Here is a 16753-nt window from a genome sequence, read left to right on the forward strand (position 1 = left end):
TAAAGCATCCTGTCTTGGGGGCTCTTTTGCAGCAAACCAAAAGTGAGCGATTTTCTCTACTAAAATACTCTCAACTCGCCAAAATATTAACGGTCGAGAGCTAATTAAACTGTCTAGTTTACAGCAAACCCCATTTATATGGCTGGATGTTGACATATATGTAGTTTACAATCTCTCTGCCTCTCGCTCACTATGTGATATATGGTGCACCTATGTTCTTATTTAACGTTTGTTGAAATAATCGCACGTCTGTTGCACTGTTCAATAAAGTTATAAATATTTGTATTTAAAAAATGCACCATTTGAAATAAATATATGACGCATCAAACATGCTGGAGATTTCAGTAAGCTCTTTAGGCAATCCATTGTTATGGAACATACATCCACTGTCGTCACGAAGCATTTAAAATATTGAGATTTATCTAAATCCACATGCTCCCACGTCATTATACTTTGACCTCGCTGTACGATTAGAATTTTTATTCAATCATTTTAATAATAACGTAAATGCTGGGAATTGATATGGGAACAGTGAACAGATCTCACGGCAACATTGAAGAACTTGACAATTTAAGCAGTTAAATTGAACTGATAATAATAAAAATTCAGATCAAATAAAGCCTTGCAGACACATTTCACTAACCATATCATTTTACTGCAGATTTCAACTGAGCATCAAAATTTGTTAATGATTAAACTCACAATCACATATTTTTTCCTAGGTAACACAAATAAACCTTTAAAAAAACATGGGCAGACACATTTAAATGACTTTTTTTTTATTTAAAAAGGGGGAGGGGGTGAACAGAACACAAAGTAATTGTTGGTTTAATCAAACCTTTTCTGAGAAGACTTAAAAGCAGACTGAGCATAACACAATATAAACGTATCTTCTACAAAAACCACCAGTTTAAGTTTAAAAACAAAAACAACTTCTGACTGTAGTACAGCGTAACATCCCTCTGGACTGTTGAGACTCCTGCGAAAGTGAAGCTGAGAAGTGTCTTTTCTCTGCATTGGCCACAGGATCTTCACTTCCTTTCCTTTCCTTTCCTTTCGATGGGGCTGCGCTCACAGAGACAGCCAAATGGACTTCACTTAGTTGTAGGACTGGGCGATATGACCAAAAACAAAAGAACTCCTAATGATCACTGCCAATGCTCCCAATTTAAATGAATTGGACGTTTATCACAATCAATGGCAGTGAATGAGTTAAGGAGCACTTTGAACCTGATGAGTGCGCATGCACATTTGCGGCTTTGTTTCAAGCCGGCTGCTATAAAATAAAACAATAAAATAACCATGTGCATGTCCCACCTATTTGGTGGGTATTTCATGTAGGTGAAACATGCGCCACAATACGGTGGGGGGAGACAAAACTTTTTTTTTTTAAATTGTGCCCAGTAAAAAAACAAAAAACAAAACAAATAATAACCTTGAAAAATTCAATAAATCGATTTAGCGCCCAGGCCTACTTAGTTGTAGATGAAGTTGAACCTGTTTAAAAATAGAACAAAAAGAGTTGAGAGTATTTTCAACAGATTCAGTCAACTGTCAAAATGTATATAAAACATTCAATCATTTAACAAACAATGACTGTCAACTATGCCATGATTAACTGACTAATCGACAATTCCTGTAATTTGTGGACTATAAAGCGCACCCACCCAAATGTCACCAGAAAACCAGTTCACATATAAGTCGCACAAGACTAAGCAGCAGGTGTCCACATTATGTCATGGGATATTGACACCAGAAGACATGCAGCGCATTAGCCTGAAAAATCACAAAATAATACGCACTGGACTGGATTAGCATCTGAAACGCAAATCCCAAAGTAATATCACTGTAAATAAATTGATTTAAAAACTAGCCGATTAGTCAATTCTTCGCAAATATAATCAGTGATTCACCAACAGAGTTAAAGATAAAAAAAAATAAAAGTTCTTTAACTGTCAAGTTTACATAATTTTTAATGCCTCAAAGTTCATTTAGCTTAAACTTTTTTTTTTTAGGCCTGAATTTTGACAAATTCCATCTAATTACTTGCTTGCTTTTTAATGACCCTCATAAACCCTGTGTGTGTGTGTGTGTGTGTGTGTGTGTGTGTGTGTGTGTGTGTGTGTGTGTGTGTGTGTGTGTGTGTGTGTGTGTGTGTGTGTGTGTGTGTGTGTGTGTGTGTGTGTGTGTGTGTGTATGTATGTGTATATATAAGAGCTGGGAATCTTTGGGCACCTAACGATTCGATTACGATTACGATTCAGATGGTCCGATTCGATTCTAAAACGATTATTGATGCACCCCTTTTTTTTTTTTTTTTTTTTTAAATATTTTGTACATTTGTTCCAAAATTGTTCAAAAATACTCTCAGGCTAAACCAAACTACTATTTCAGTATCAAGTTAACATATAGCAGTAAACAAATATACAAAAATAACAGTAAATAAAAAACTCCAGTCCCCATTCTGTATCAGCAGCTTTAAACTACATTCAATTAATTTAATGTTGTGAATCAACCGTTAAAGTTGTTAAAATTGCTCCCGTTAATCCATAATTTCCCTTTTGTCAACTTTCGACATGTGAAAGTTTTAAAACTATTTTAAAGATAGATTCAAGTCAATATTTTACCGATTTAGGAGTATTTTAGATAAAAAGTTAATTAGGTTTGCTTGGAAGGTTCGCTACAACAGCCTTGCAGAGAAGTGTACTGCTTTAAGATGGCGGCCGTTTACTACGTCTGCATCTAGCTTTTTGTAGATGTGCTGCAAACGCTACCGCTACCGTAGTGCATCTAGTCTTATATAAGTGATATCTACCATAACATTATGTGGATGGCGTACTTTTGTAGCAGCTTCAGGTATGTTGTTGTGTTTTTTTATCTCGTGGCATGAGTTGAGCTAGAGCCGTGAGTTGAGCATTGGCATTACCCGAGGGGCCGGGTAATGAGAAGCATGATGTTTAGCTACTCTCGCTCCGTTGCTCATTGACCGCGCGGCGCGCTGAGTGTGTTGTACTTCCGCTTTACTTGGCATATTTCAATAATCGGAATTTGGATGTTTGTGAATCGTTCTCGAATCTTCCACGGCCGAATCGCGAATAATCTAAGAATTGGAAATTTTGCACACTTCTTATATATATATATATATATATATATATATACATTTCTATATTAGGGCTGTCAAATTTATCACGTTAACGGGCGGCAATTAATTTTTTAATCAATCACGTTAGTATATTTGACGCAATTAACGCATGCACGGAATGACCTGCTCACGCATTGCCTCAAACAGATTACAATGACGCAGTTTATGCACACTGAGAGTGAAGTGAATGCCACCGGCCGCTTGGGGGCAGCGCCGTTCAATACTAATGTTATTCCTCCTACTAGTGGGAGAATTAGTAGTTGTGAGACGTTTATGCTATTGCATTGTGCTATTGTGCTCCTCACATATTTCTGTAAGTTTACTTTCTTTTAGTGGCAATTATGAGTCTCTTGTTGTATTTTGGGTAACATATGGACAGAGATATATATGTTATAAAGGCGAGTGGACACGGGCGTTCATTGGACCGCGCCGTTTATTGGCATAAGCTTCGGCAACTCCTTCACAACAAACATAAGTATCATTTAGTGAAAGCACAACAAAAATAATATGCCTATCTCTCTCAAAAAATAATGTTCACAAAAAGAAAAGCACTTCAATCTGTATTAATGAGGCCCTATTCTCACACAGTTAAAATACTATGCAAATAGTTGATGCAAATGCAATCAAAATAGCTATGCAAAACACACATAAAACTTACTCAGACTTTGATAATTGACAATGATAATGATGTTATTGCCATCTTGTGGATTTATTGTTATAATAAACAAATACAATACTTATGTACAGTATGTTGTATGTATATATCCGTCTTGTGTCATATCTTTCTATTTCAACAATAATTTACAGAAAAATATGGCATATTTTAGGGATGGTTTTAATTGCGATTAATTAATTTTTAAGCTGTGATTAACTCGATTAAAAAGTTTAATCCTTTGACAGCCTTAATATATGTACATGTTATATATATGTTCTGTTGACAGCTTCTCCGAGTACATTTTTTTCGCCAGTGTATTTGAATCGCATAGCATACATGCGGGAGCACGAGTGAAGGCACACTCGGCTTTTACGAGCAGTCGCTGAGTTGTAATTGAAATAAATCTTTAGAAAACAACAACAACAGCCTCACAACATTACTTGAGATGTTACAATCGTTGCTCAATTGCGCACTCACCACTTGGAAAATAATAAGAACATGGTGTGGCGCTTACTTATATTTCCTGGAAGGAGAAACACCAACCAGAGGGGCGTGTGCATAACAGTGGTCAGCGCATTTTTTATATACTCCAGTTCGCTCGGCATTGAGTTGGGAGGGGCCAGCAACCTTACTGGCTGAGCAGACACTTGACGCACGAGACGAGCTCTGTACCAACGCCTATCTCCGTGCCATCCGTGAGGGGAGGACCACCAATGGGCACTGAACAATGTTGTTAATCTTAGTTTAAAAAAGTAATTAATTACAGTTACAAATTACTTCTCCCAAAAAGTAATTGCGTTAGTAACTCAGTTACCTGAATGTAAAAGTAATTAGTTACTTGACAAAGTAACTGGTGATAATTTTCATGTTTTTTTCCTAAAAAAAAAAAAAAAAAAAAAAAATGGTCACACAATCTGAAGTTTAAAGGGTTTTTGGGACAATTGGCCCTAGCCCAATTCTTTACCCTAAACTTAACTAGACACAGGGGTATTGCGGATTTTGCGATAACTAGATAATAACCTTTGCTATCAGTGGAAGTCATTTAATGTTGTGAATCAATCGTTAAAGTTGTTAAAATTGCTACCGTTATTGCATTAGTTCCCTTCCATCTATTTTTGATATGTGTAAGTTTTAAAACTGTTTCATCATTCAAAGATAGATTTAATTTAAGTTTTGCTGATTTAGGAGCATTTTAGATAAAAAGTGACTTAGGTTCGCCAGGAAGGTTCTCTACAACAGAGCCTTCATGAGAAGTCTAGTGCTTTAAGATGGTAGCTTTTTACTAACGCATCTAGTTCTTTATTATATATGTTGCTCATGCCGCTGTGTCTGTCATTTGCATCTAGTTCTGTGTATATGTGATATCTACCGAAGCATCGCGTAGGCGTAGTTTGTAGGCTATCGGCTACAGTCAGGTATTATTGGAGCCACCTAGCATAGTAGCATCGCGTTTGCAATGGCGTCACACTCCCTTGCCTCTTCCCCACTCCTGCTCTGCTCTCTCGTCTCCTTGAGTCGGTCTTTTTCCAGACTTTTCTCGCGGCAGTCAACCAACATCACAACGCACGCCTTTCCTGCCTCAGTAACGGTAACAGCGTTGCCAAGATGAGAAAAGTAATTCATTAGATTACCGTATTTTTCGGACTACAAGTCGCACCTGAGTATAAGTCGCACCAGCCGTAAAATGCCCAACAAAGAGAAAAAACCCATATATAAGTCGCACCGGAGTATAAGTCGCATTTTTGGGGGAAATTTACTTGATAAAATCCAACACATAGAGCAGATATATCATCTTGAAAGGCAATTTAGGCTTTTATTTTGAAATGTTAACTGGAAGTACGTTCACTAAACCGCTAACCGTAAGCTTTACAGTCTACAAAAAATCACTTTTTGTCATTGCTTGTGGTGTCACAAATAGATTTTTTTTTCATTTGCAAATGCCGTTAACCAGCGATTTTTCATGTTTGAAGTGTCACCTTTTAACCGCAAGTTTGCATTTTGGAGAAGACTGCCAATGTTTTATAGTAGGCTAAAGTAGGTTGTCTTTTTTCCCCCATTAGTCTCAATGTAGCAATGTTAACGTGCAGTGTTTAATATAGATGTGTTTCCATATTTTGTATGTCTGAACTGTAATTCCACAGCGTGCTGATGACCGATAAACATCTGCGAAAAGAACTGGAGTCTCATATGTAATCTACACGCACGCACAAATGCATGCAAACAAGCACGCACGCGGTGATAAAACACAGCCGTGAAAATTACCGCCCTCATTTTTATTTACCTTGCAATAAATGGACTCGTCACTCATTGCATATCGCGACTGGCTTAGCAACTTCCATAAAACATATCGTTCGTTAGTTAGATGTACTTAAGACCCGCCCCCAAAATTTTCTCCTCAGATGTACACAATTCACGTAGGTCACCCTTTTTGACTTCAAAACGGCGAATTTCGCCAATCGGTGAGACATTTTCATGCCTGGAACATGGAATCCATAACATAAAATATAATCACCTGCTCAGGAGTTGTGGTAGACTGGAAATGATGGGTCCATATCCAGGGGCATTGTCGTACAGCTCAAACAACGGCGCTGCCACCAGTTTATAATTTTTGGGGACGGCAAAGAGTGCTGCGAATAAAACCACCCCCAAATCTCATTATTCTGTTTCTGGATTGCGATAAATTCGGCACGTCGATATACAAACCTTTTTCCTGCAGCTGAACCAGGAAAAGTTTCTTATGCTCCTTAGGTTTGGTAATGTGAGCTGGAATGTAGGGATACTGCAAGAAACGTGATTATGGCAGTGATTGATCATATTTCAGTGCCACTGAGCGTTATAGACGTCCAATCCATTTTGATCGCTGCAAGCTCCTCCCAGTCAAAATGGATTGAACGCCGATCACTATTAATTTGTTAATGTAACAAAGGTCTCCCTTTGAATAAAAATCTTGATGATTGCATATGATATGAAAGAGAAACCTGCGGAGGCTCAAAGTTAGGACGCCACCAGTTGCCAATACAGTCGTCAATCACCCAGTCCTGCTTCACGCCATCCTGTCGTCCAAGAATCTAAAATTCAAAAGCATGAGAATAAAAACCCTTCAAACACAGTGTACAGAAGTTCAAAAGCAGACACCTTAATCATATCAACTTAATTAAGATATTTGGGTTACAGGATTGACAAATATGCCCTCAACGCTGATTGGTGTGCTGAATACCTACCGGTACTTCCCGTAATTTTCCTAGTATAAGGCACACCTGACAATGAGCCTCACCCACCAAAGTTTAGTGTAACTGACTTGGCTCAAAGGGCTTCAGGAATTTAGTCCAATATATAGGTAGTCCCCAGTTTACAAACCACGTAAATTGAAATGAACCCTTTAATTACCCCTAAATGCCCCCTAAATCTCAAGATAACTATCCAGAAACGTGTATTTTATGTCATTGTACCATCCTTGCCAAGACGTTGGAGCAAAGCCCTAGCTAGACAGTGACGAAATGACGATGTAAGACGTCTATGTGGTTTGCTTACTTTATTCAGCCGCTCATGACATCAACAGAATGAAACTAAAATAAAAATGAAATTAAATCAGTTTCATCCTCAGTAACAGCAATTCGAATTTGCTTTTAAAACTAGCTGCTGATGGAGCAATGACAATCCACACAAACGATAGCGTGTATAAGTTCAAAACATCATCAAAAACAATCACATAAACTGGCCCCAAGTATTCGACCACAATTGAAAGTGTACAATAAACAGTGCAAAAGGTGTTATATACAGGTGTTGCCTCTGTGGATGCTTCCCAAGCAACAAATGTGCGCGCAAGCTTGTAGCTGTAGCTGTAATCTGTCCCTTCTCTTTCTCACTTGGCTGCGAGACTTCTTCGTGGGAGCCAATGTGATCTTCCCCGTGTGCGCGCGTACACTCTTCTTCGTGTGTGAATACGTTCTTCTTCGAGTGTACATGCGCTCTTACTCGCATGCCATTAGTACTACCTGCTCTACGCTTCCTGCGCCAAAGTAAAAGCATGCATCACAAACCAAAAGGCAACATTATTTAAAAAAAGTCAAACTCAAGTAAGTCAGGTACGTCTAGGCCTGTCACGATAACAAATTTTAGTGTGCGATAATTTATTTCATAAATTATTGCGATATGCGATATTATTGCACCCCCCCATTAAAAAAAAAAAAAAATTACAATAACACTGTGAGAATACAATATATATTAATAGATCACGTACACCCATTGAAACGCAATAAATGTTTACTCCTAAATTCAAAAATATTTTTTAAGAACTCACAACTAAAAACAATAGACCATGCCTCTTTTAAGTAAAAGACAACAATATTAATACTGCACAGAAACACAGAATAAACAAAATGTGTTTTTTAAGAAAAAAATAAAATTTCACTTAATAATTTAAGCATCTAGGCAAATGAAAACTTTTCCCCTCATAGCTTCTGCTGTGGCGTTCCATGTTTAATACAGTGGTACCTCTACATACGAAGTTAATTCGTTCCAGAAGCTTGTTTGTAAGTCAAAATGGTCGTATGTCGAGCAGGATTTTCCCATAAGAATACATTATAATTCCAATAATTTGTTCCACAGCCCCAAAACCCACACTACATCCTTAATAAATACTGCTGTTACTATTGCAAATAGCAATTACAAAGAGCAAAACAAATAAAATATTAATAAAAATCAGAATAGCAATAATAAAATAATAGCAATAATAACAATAATACAGTACAGTACCTGTAATAATGTAACGAATCGGGTTCTAATGTGGCTGACTTTTTTTGCTGTACCTGAACACACCGCAGGGCTGACGGTGAGCAGGAGAGCACTATTTTACCTTCTGTTTCGATCCTGGCGTCAACAGCAGTGGACACTCGGCGAGTTGATGGAATAAATTATTAGAAACCTGACGAAGCTGCCGATTTCTTTGGCGATGTTACCACAATAAGAACTGTCACCTTAACTTGTAAAGACTGGCGAACGGAGGAGTACCACCGGCCCGAGATCGGCATTCTACGGCCCTATTGTCGACCCAGTTCATGGATGCTCACACCATGCTTATATTTTGCTATCATTCATATCTTCATTTCAATGGTAAGTGTCACCTTTTTTTTTTTCCCTCCACCTGCACTAAACTTAAACTGCACTAAACTAAAAATTAGCCTAAACCATCCAGCGGGCTCCGGCACACCGGAGATGGTGTGCAGTCAATCCGGAGCACTGACGCAGCCGGTATACAATGGACAATAGGATATAATGTGAACAAATTGGCTCCAGCGCTATTTTTTGCTGGACCCAGAACGAAAATGCATTTTGCGTAGTTGGTAACAAGGAAGCCGAACTTTTAACAGCACGTCAGCCGTACGCACGCGCACGCGAGGCGATAAATCGTAGCGGAAAAATGATCGCCTTCGTTTTTATTTACCATGCGATAAATTGAATTATTGCATATCGCGACAGGCTTAGGTACGTCGTAACCCTGAGACTACCTGTATAGAGTATCTATGGTGGAAGGTCATCTTCTGTTACAGTGTAGTGTTATTTGAATGCCGTAGATGCTGTTGACGTGTGGCCACTCCCGTCAGGAGTGACATTTCATGCGGGGCGGCTATTTTTCATCACAACGCCAGATATTTACAACAAAGTCCACCAAAACATTGTTACCAACTTGGCTGCGACGAACAACATCGCTTTGACAACGAACAGCTGAATGAAATTAAGAGCGTTGTGCTTCAAACGCGTCCTGTTTATGAAAGTCGATTGTCAAATGCTGGTTGTGAGTAGTAATGAGCAGAGGTGACTTCAGCGGCGCTTGCTAACTTTTTCAATGCGCCCACACACTAGATATCATGAAATGGCAAACTAGATGTGCTACGTCCCATGCCATTGGCTACGTGAGCCCAGAGTGATTATGGGACACGTAGTCCATATACTACATCGATGAATTCTAAACTGTCATGACTGAATGGAAGTTAAGAAGGCCAAATCAATCCATACCATTGACTATAGATAATGTTGCAAATATTGTTAATTCAGTACGTGACACAGATGGATTCGGACCACAAATAGGATGTCTTGCTCATGTAGTAAACCTAGCTGCTAAGAGAGCTGTAGCAATCAACAGTGTGCCCTGCCTCACTTTACAAACAGTAAAGATTGTTCTCAGCACTTTTATATAAATTTTTTTCATATCAGTAAAAAGTAAGCACAGAAATATTATGCACTAAAATGCATGTTTATATGATGGCAATTTAATTTTTGCTCGTTAGCAAAAAATAAAAAAAAAAAAAAAAAAAACAACAACAACAACAACAACAAAAAACGAAACAAAAAATATAACTGTTATTTTTTTACAGAGCATTAAATGTATTGAATCGGATCCAAAATCGTGTCCCCCGTATCAAAAATCATACCGAAACCTTGACTTAACTGTATCGTTGCATCCCTATGGAACACCATTGCAGAAGCTATGACGGGAAAAGTTTTCATTTGCCTAAATGCTTAAGTTATTAAGTGCAATTTTTTTTTTTTTTTTATTTTTAAAACACATTTTATTTATTCTGTGTTTCTGTGCGGTATCAATATTGTTGATTTTTACTTAAGAGGGATGGTCTATTGTTTTAGTTGTGATTTCTTTAAGAGTTTTTGAATTTGAGAGTAAATATTTATCGCATTTAAATTGGTGTACTTAATCTATTAATATATACTGTATTCTCACTGTGTTATTGTAAATTGGTTAAAAAATATATTGGGGGGGGGGGGGGGGGCGCAATAATATCGCATATCGCAATAATTTATGAGAATAATTATCGCACACTAAAATTTGTTATCGCGACAGGCCTAATCCCAATGAAGATTTGTTGATTTTGGCTGTCCAGATAGAGCTTATGCCAATGGCTGCTATATATTTTGTTTATAAATTTTCCCAATGCATTTTGGAGAGAATCGAACCTCGTGAGGAAAAAGCGGAATGGAAAATGAATGAATGAATGAATATTAATCATTTTTAAAGTTAAAAACAGCAAACATATGCTAATTTCTGTGCGTCAATGGTATCTTCCATTGTATATTAGCATTAAGCAAACCGGTTTTCAAAAGATTTTAATGACACAAATGTGTACATGTCTTTACGTGTGTTTTAGTTTTCCAGTTGACATTAAGAAGAGTTTATTAACAGCTTGAAAACCAACAACGCTAGACCCTTTTTGAGGGACTGTTCTCTAGCTGCGAAAGTATAGTCGGGCTGCATTTCCACCAAAATTGATCGATTAAAGATGTCAGAGTCAATCGCTGAAATCAAACTCAAATTTTACACCACACCCATACCTCAGTCATTAGGCGTTTCAGTCCTTCCACTTCATCTTCTCCTGGACTCAACTCTCCACCGGGCCTACGTGAGAGAAAAAAAAAAAGAGCATCAGACAAGGATTCAAGATGTTCCCATAAACATGAAATCCTCACAGTTTAAAAAAGGTAGTGCCCAGCTGCAGAAGTAAGACATGCGGCAGTCTGTGCTCGTGGACAATCAGCACACCCTCCACTGTCCTCCGCATGCCCATCTTGTCAAACTCCTCACGCATCCGCTGGAACCTAGCAGCCACTGAGCTGTCCCTTTCATATAAAGGCTCCTTGGTCCCAAATGTGTAGTTGGTGAGTGGGTATCTAAAAACACATGTAGTCTATTATTTCTTGTGTTGTGTTCAGTTTTATGCACCTCCTGAGACGGATAAATGCTTTTTGTCCAATCACGTGAATAACTGGGTTACATAAAGGTAGCACGAGACATGAAATTAAGGCGAATATTTTTATAAAAATATAACAAATTTGCTTTAGTCAGTCTTTTGAAATGACAATGCAAAGTCTATCATATTATGTGATCCACTGCTTTCTTCTACGATTCTACGAAGGTTATGGTAAAACTGTTGCATACATGTTATGGGACACATTCTACAAAAAAACAAATATTACAAATATCATATTTATTAAAACAAATGTTCCCACACTTACAAGAAACGGCAATGACACAAATAATATCCCCCGAAAAATACATTTTAATTGATTCATTTGAGATTCAATTTGGTCAAGAAGAGGACAAGACAAAATGCAATTACTTTTTCCTGTTTGAATAAAAAAAAATATATATATATACATATATATATATATATATATATATATATTTTTTTTTTTTCTTCTTTTTTGTACAATGCAAAATTATTGCTAAGCGATTTTTAAAAACGAAGTGGTCATATAGCCAGGGGTGAAAGTGGCTAGAATTTCTTGCCAGAACTCCCCGACGTGAAGATCGCCACGAACCCAGAAGTTTTATTTTTTAATTTTCATTTTTTTTGGGGGGGGGGACCTCTTAAAACTATTGAAATGCAAATAAAACTGTTTTGGCACAGTTACTTCTATAACACATACAAAAACTGATTTTCATTCAAAATTATATTTTTTCAATGATTTGTAAAATAGAACAAAAACACCAATAACCCCAACCTCCATCTCCTAATTTTTTATTTTCCCTCATTTCCTCACATATTAAATGCCAAATCTCAATTTTAACTACTTAAGAACATAGGGTGTATATCAAAATTGAAGTTAACGTAAACATTTACTTGTGCTTAGGCATGTGCCGGTATGATATTTTCACGGTACGATAACCGTGAGCAAAAATACCGCGGTTTCACGGTATCACGGTATTGCAATTATAGCTCCAAAATTTTGAGATATATGGGTTTAAAAAAAACAAATTTTTAATCCATTGAACAGGATTTTTTCAAAACATATTTGCAAATTGGAACATGAATATAATGTGAAAATAAATAAATTAACAAAAAATAACAAATATTATATAAAATTAAAATAAATAGAACCTAGACCAGGGGTGGGCAAACTATTCCACAAAGGGCCGCAGTGGGTGCGGGTTTTTGTTCATACTCATCATGAGGACAACCTTTCACCAATCTGGTTTCTTGCAAGTGCAATCAGTTGATTGCAGTCAGGTGCTTCTTGTTTCCACTGAAACCTCATTGGTTAAACTGTCTGTGCTGAATCAGTTGAAACAAAGACCAGGACCCACTGCGGCCCTCGAGGACCGGTTTGCCCACCCTTGACCTACAGTAGACTATACCCACAGCCACAGCTCAAGTTGCTCAATATTAGAGTAAGAACAAAATAATTGCTATAAAAAGTAAAAACACTTCTAAATAAAATTAAAAATATATACTGTAGGACTTTTTTTTGAGGGGGGAAGCTCAAGTGAAGTTTCGCCATTTTCAGCCACTGTGTCAACTCTAGTCTACATGATGCCATGCCTTTGTGTTAAAAAGAACAAAGAATTCATAAGTTAATAAGTTAGTTAAAAATGTATTAGTTTTACAAATTAGTTAAAATGTAAATATTGTTGAGGTTTCAAGGTTTCATCTAAAAAAAAAAAAAAAAAAAAAAAAGTGAGGAGTGAGACCTCCTCTCTCAATTAGCGATCTTTGACGTGATTCTTTTTCTTTCCTCCCTTCATTCAAGCTTTTCTCTCACTCAGCGGCTGTGAGACATAAAAGAGGCTGCTCTCCCAGTTTAGCCTAGGCTAACATTCGTCTTTGTAAGTTTTAGTTTGTATATTGAATTTGAAAGGAAAATGTGTGTTTTGTTTTTGGCGAACTTTTTAATGGTGCTACTGCTATCCTGTGGAACCTAATCACACGTGGAAAAATACAATTGTACAACGTTTTAAATGTATTTATTTGTATATTTCACCACGATTTGAGAGCTCAATAAATTGAAGAAAAGTACGCCTTGTGTTTGGAGGATTTGTTTTGGGGTTTGCTGGCTGTTTAGTGACACTCACAGCAACAAACGGGAAGGGGTGAGCGGTGCCGCACCAAGCCACTTCGGCTGCATTTTGGCACATGAAAAATAGCGAATACCGTACTAAGGTATGACGGAAAATTTTAGTGGTTTTGAAACCGCGACGTTTTCACACCACGGTAAACCGTGAAACCGGTAACCGGCACATGTCTACTTGTGCTTTCCCTTTTTTTCAATAATAAAGATATAAGTAACATACATTCAGAAAAATAAGTACAAATGACTTATATTATGCTGAGTGAAATGGAATATATTTTGAAGATTGCGCAAACATTGACTTTTTAAATCATAAGGAAGTGAATAAGTAGCCTAACATTAATGAAAAAATATACGTCCAAACTGCACATTGACAGCTAAGATGTTCTGAACCTCCCCATCAGAGCAAATAAAACTTAATATGATAAATAAGCCTCCTCAACTCTTTCCTTGCTCTTCAAGATTTGATCCATTTTCTGTTGCATTGCCCTTTTTAATCGCATCAATTCAACAAACTTTTTTTTTTTTTTTTTGCTGTTCCAGAAAACATGCACATTTGAACCAATCAGAGTTAACTATCTTTGCTGATCACATGTCAGTATGTCAGCCACTTGAACGGATTAATGAGTCCGTTTTCCTTTGCTGTGTGCATTGGGGTGACTCATCATCGTCAGACTCAGATAACTGCAGCACCTGGGGAAACCTCCATGCCGTCCGTGGAATAAAATAAATAATAAATATCGGTGGAAACGGATTACGCTACACAAGCACTTTATTATGCTTGTTATTAACACTTGTGTATGTAAATCTATGTTGGTAGATTGTTTTCTTCTTGGAGATGAAATGCATGTGTTTTTTTTTTTTTTTTTTTTTTACATAGCGTTTTTACAGTTGCCGTCATATTTTTGGAATCAAAGCACCTTGTACCGGAACAGCGTTCCGGCCCTGAATCTTATAGCAGAACTGCGTTCCTGACCTGAATCTTATACCGGAACTGCGTTCCTGACCGTTCCGGTCCACTTTCACCCCTGCAATAGCTGGCACTTAAAAAATAGCCCAAAGTAAATCATATTTTGCAAGGATGTATCCTATATATAGAATATAGGAATATCACATACCGACTGCATGAAAACTTAACAAAGAAAAACTGATGGCAGATATGAAATCACCAACCAAACATTGTATTGAATCGATTAAAAAAAAAAATCGGAGGGAGAGATTGGGATATTGTAATGGTTATAGTCACCAATTTATAGCAAACATATTTGTGAAGAAACACAACTCACAAGTTGATTGTCCTCTCCAGGGTGAGGGGCTTCGCCGGCCCGCTCATGTATTTGCCTCCGAACTGAGCCGCCCCACCGCGCGGCCAACCTGTGTTTGAGCGACTGGGAGGCGCAACCGACATGTCTTGCGTGTGCACGGTAAAATGTAATCCCTGCGAATACGACTAAATCCAAACGCGTTCAGGAAATTGTTTAATGAACAAAATAGCACTGGGAAATAATACAGAAGACTACAATGGAAAACGCTCAACAATTCGAACGCAGTCGTTTCCGTCGTGGCTCCACTTCCGGGTCATTTACGACGCGCTCTTCACGACGGCAGCCCCGCCAGCGCCATCTACTAGTTGGAGTGAGTACTATCTTCTTCTTGTTTATTGGCAGTTTACCTCACGTATCGTGAGGCATTACCGCCACCTACTGGGTTGACAGTTTGGTACGAGATCAGGCAGTTACAGGCTAAAATTATGCCTGTCAAACAGTGAAACGCACCCAGAGTGAAGACAAAACCTAACCAAAAGAAGAAAAATAAAAATAAATAAAAAATATCTTTTGATATCCTTTCAAACAGCCGTAGATATCACATACATGAGGCTAGATGCAAAATCTGGCGTCGGCATTGTAAGTAACTGGCGACCATCTTGCGTCAGAACGTGACGTTCCTCGGGCTCGAAACGGACGTAAGGTGAGCGATTTTCTCCACTGAAATACTCTCTAACCGCTTATTTCTTGGCGTATTTATTAACAGTTTTGTTTATAAGTAACCGTATTAATGTGGCTATGCTTCAGGCTAAATGTAGCAAAGATTTGTAGGTGTTTTTAAGCATTCAGTTTAATTTACTGGACCAAGCCTTTGGTCAGTTGAAATCTGTGCAATTTATAGTTATTTCTGAGTACACGTGCCTTTAACTATTGTTATATTTATTTAAAAGTCCCGACGCAAAATGGACGACAAGTGTCATTCCCTGTCCCCATTGGGATGCAGAGTGCATCAGAAATCTAGTCATATATATGATATCTACAATACGTCATATAGTTTGTTGCCCAGCCCTGAACTCATTGGTTGCCAATAGCCATTCAATACATTTTAACATGGAGTGAGTTCTTTCAGTAAATTTTCTGTCAATAATTTGAAAAATCGACTCATTGACTGCCACTGACGGCGCTTGAAGTCCAATCCAGTTTGACCGGTAGGGTTGGCAGATCACTGCCAGCCACTTCAAGTCAAAATGGATTCGACATCTAGCGCCATCAGTGGTGCTGAAACATGATCGGTCACCATTAATTGTAATTATTGTGTCTAACCGTGATCGACTGACACTCCCAAGATACACCTTTAGTGGTACCAGGTATCAAAATGAAAAAGAAATTATGAAAATGTGGTCCCATAATTTTCCAAGTCAATAATTGACTTTAAATGGCTATTGTGTTTCTTCGCTCAGGGTTTCGTTTAGTGTGTCATCATATGATCACTAATCTACTTGTTTTCATCACTCAGGCTTGTAACTGTGAGACCTAGATTAATATACAATACAGTGTGTCTTCACTGAACACAGGATGCTTTATTCTCTCACGGGAAAACGTCCTGTCCACTGTAGCTAGGAATTCTCATTACTAAGGCAATTGGAATTTTGTCAAGTGAATTGCATTGGGGACTTTTCTTTGGGCCTGGTGGAGAGACATTATATCAGTTGTTCATAATCTTGCTTGAGGAGTTGCACAATGTTGCACAAGGGCACAATGTGTAATGCACTGTATAACTGCAAATTGGATGTGTATCTTAAATCAATTCATTTAAGAAAAATTGTCAAAATC

General features: G+C 37.7%; 1 protein-coding gene across 3 annotated transcripts; it reads right to left on the reverse strand.

The window, feature by feature from the left end:
* Positions 1-773: 773 nt before the first annotated feature.
* nudt21 (nudix hydrolase 21) lies at positions 774-15260 on the reverse strand. 3 transcript variants are annotated; one of them, XM_057845709.1, is made up of 8 exons: positions 14942-15256; positions 11277-11477; positions 11142-11205; positions 6776-6865; positions 6501-6576; positions 6310-6424; positions 1436-1497; positions 775-1065 (listed from the first exon to the last, which is right to left on the reverse strand). In XM_057845709.1, the coding sequence occupies exons 1-7, from the start codon at positions 15061-15063 to the stop codon at positions 1476-1478; spliced, it is 690 nt and encodes a 229-aa protein (XP_057701692.1). In that variant the 5' UTR covers positions 15064-15256; the 3' UTR covers positions 775-1065; positions 1436-1475. The 3 variants fall into 3 exon arrangements, with proteins under 3 accessions (XP_057701702.1, XP_057701692.1, XP_057701683.1); XM_057845700.1 differs by having other exon boundaries at positions 775-1497; positions 14942-15255; XM_057845719.1 differs by lacking the exon at positions 11277-11477 and having other exon boundaries at positions 774-1497; positions 14942-15260.
* Between the last annotated feature and the right edge of the window lie 1493 nt (positions 15261-16753).

This window comes from Corythoichthys intestinalis, chromosome 1 (assembly GCF_030265065.1).
Source record: "Corythoichthys intestinalis isolate RoL2023-P3 chromosome 1, ASM3026506v1, whole genome shotgun sequence".
NCBI classification, from domain to species: domain Eukaryota; kingdom Metazoa; phylum Chordata; class Actinopteri; order Syngnathiformes; family Syngnathidae; genus Corythoichthys; species Corythoichthys intestinalis.

Bases quoted from the DNA above. Each gene is read 5' to 3' on its own strand.
- nudt21 (XM_057845709.1), bottom strand. From the start codon at position 15,063: ATGTCGGTTGCGCCTCCCAGTCGCTCAAACACAGGTTGGCCGCGCGGT. The intron at 11,478-14,941 runs GTGAGTTGTGTT...ATGTGTTTTTAG, and splicing joins CTGGAGAGGACAATCAACTT to ATACCCACTCACCAACTACA. The intron at 6,866-11,141 runs GTATGGGTGTGG...TTTGAATTTTAG, and splicing joins TGAAACGCCTAATGACTGAG to ATTCTTGGACGACAGGATGG.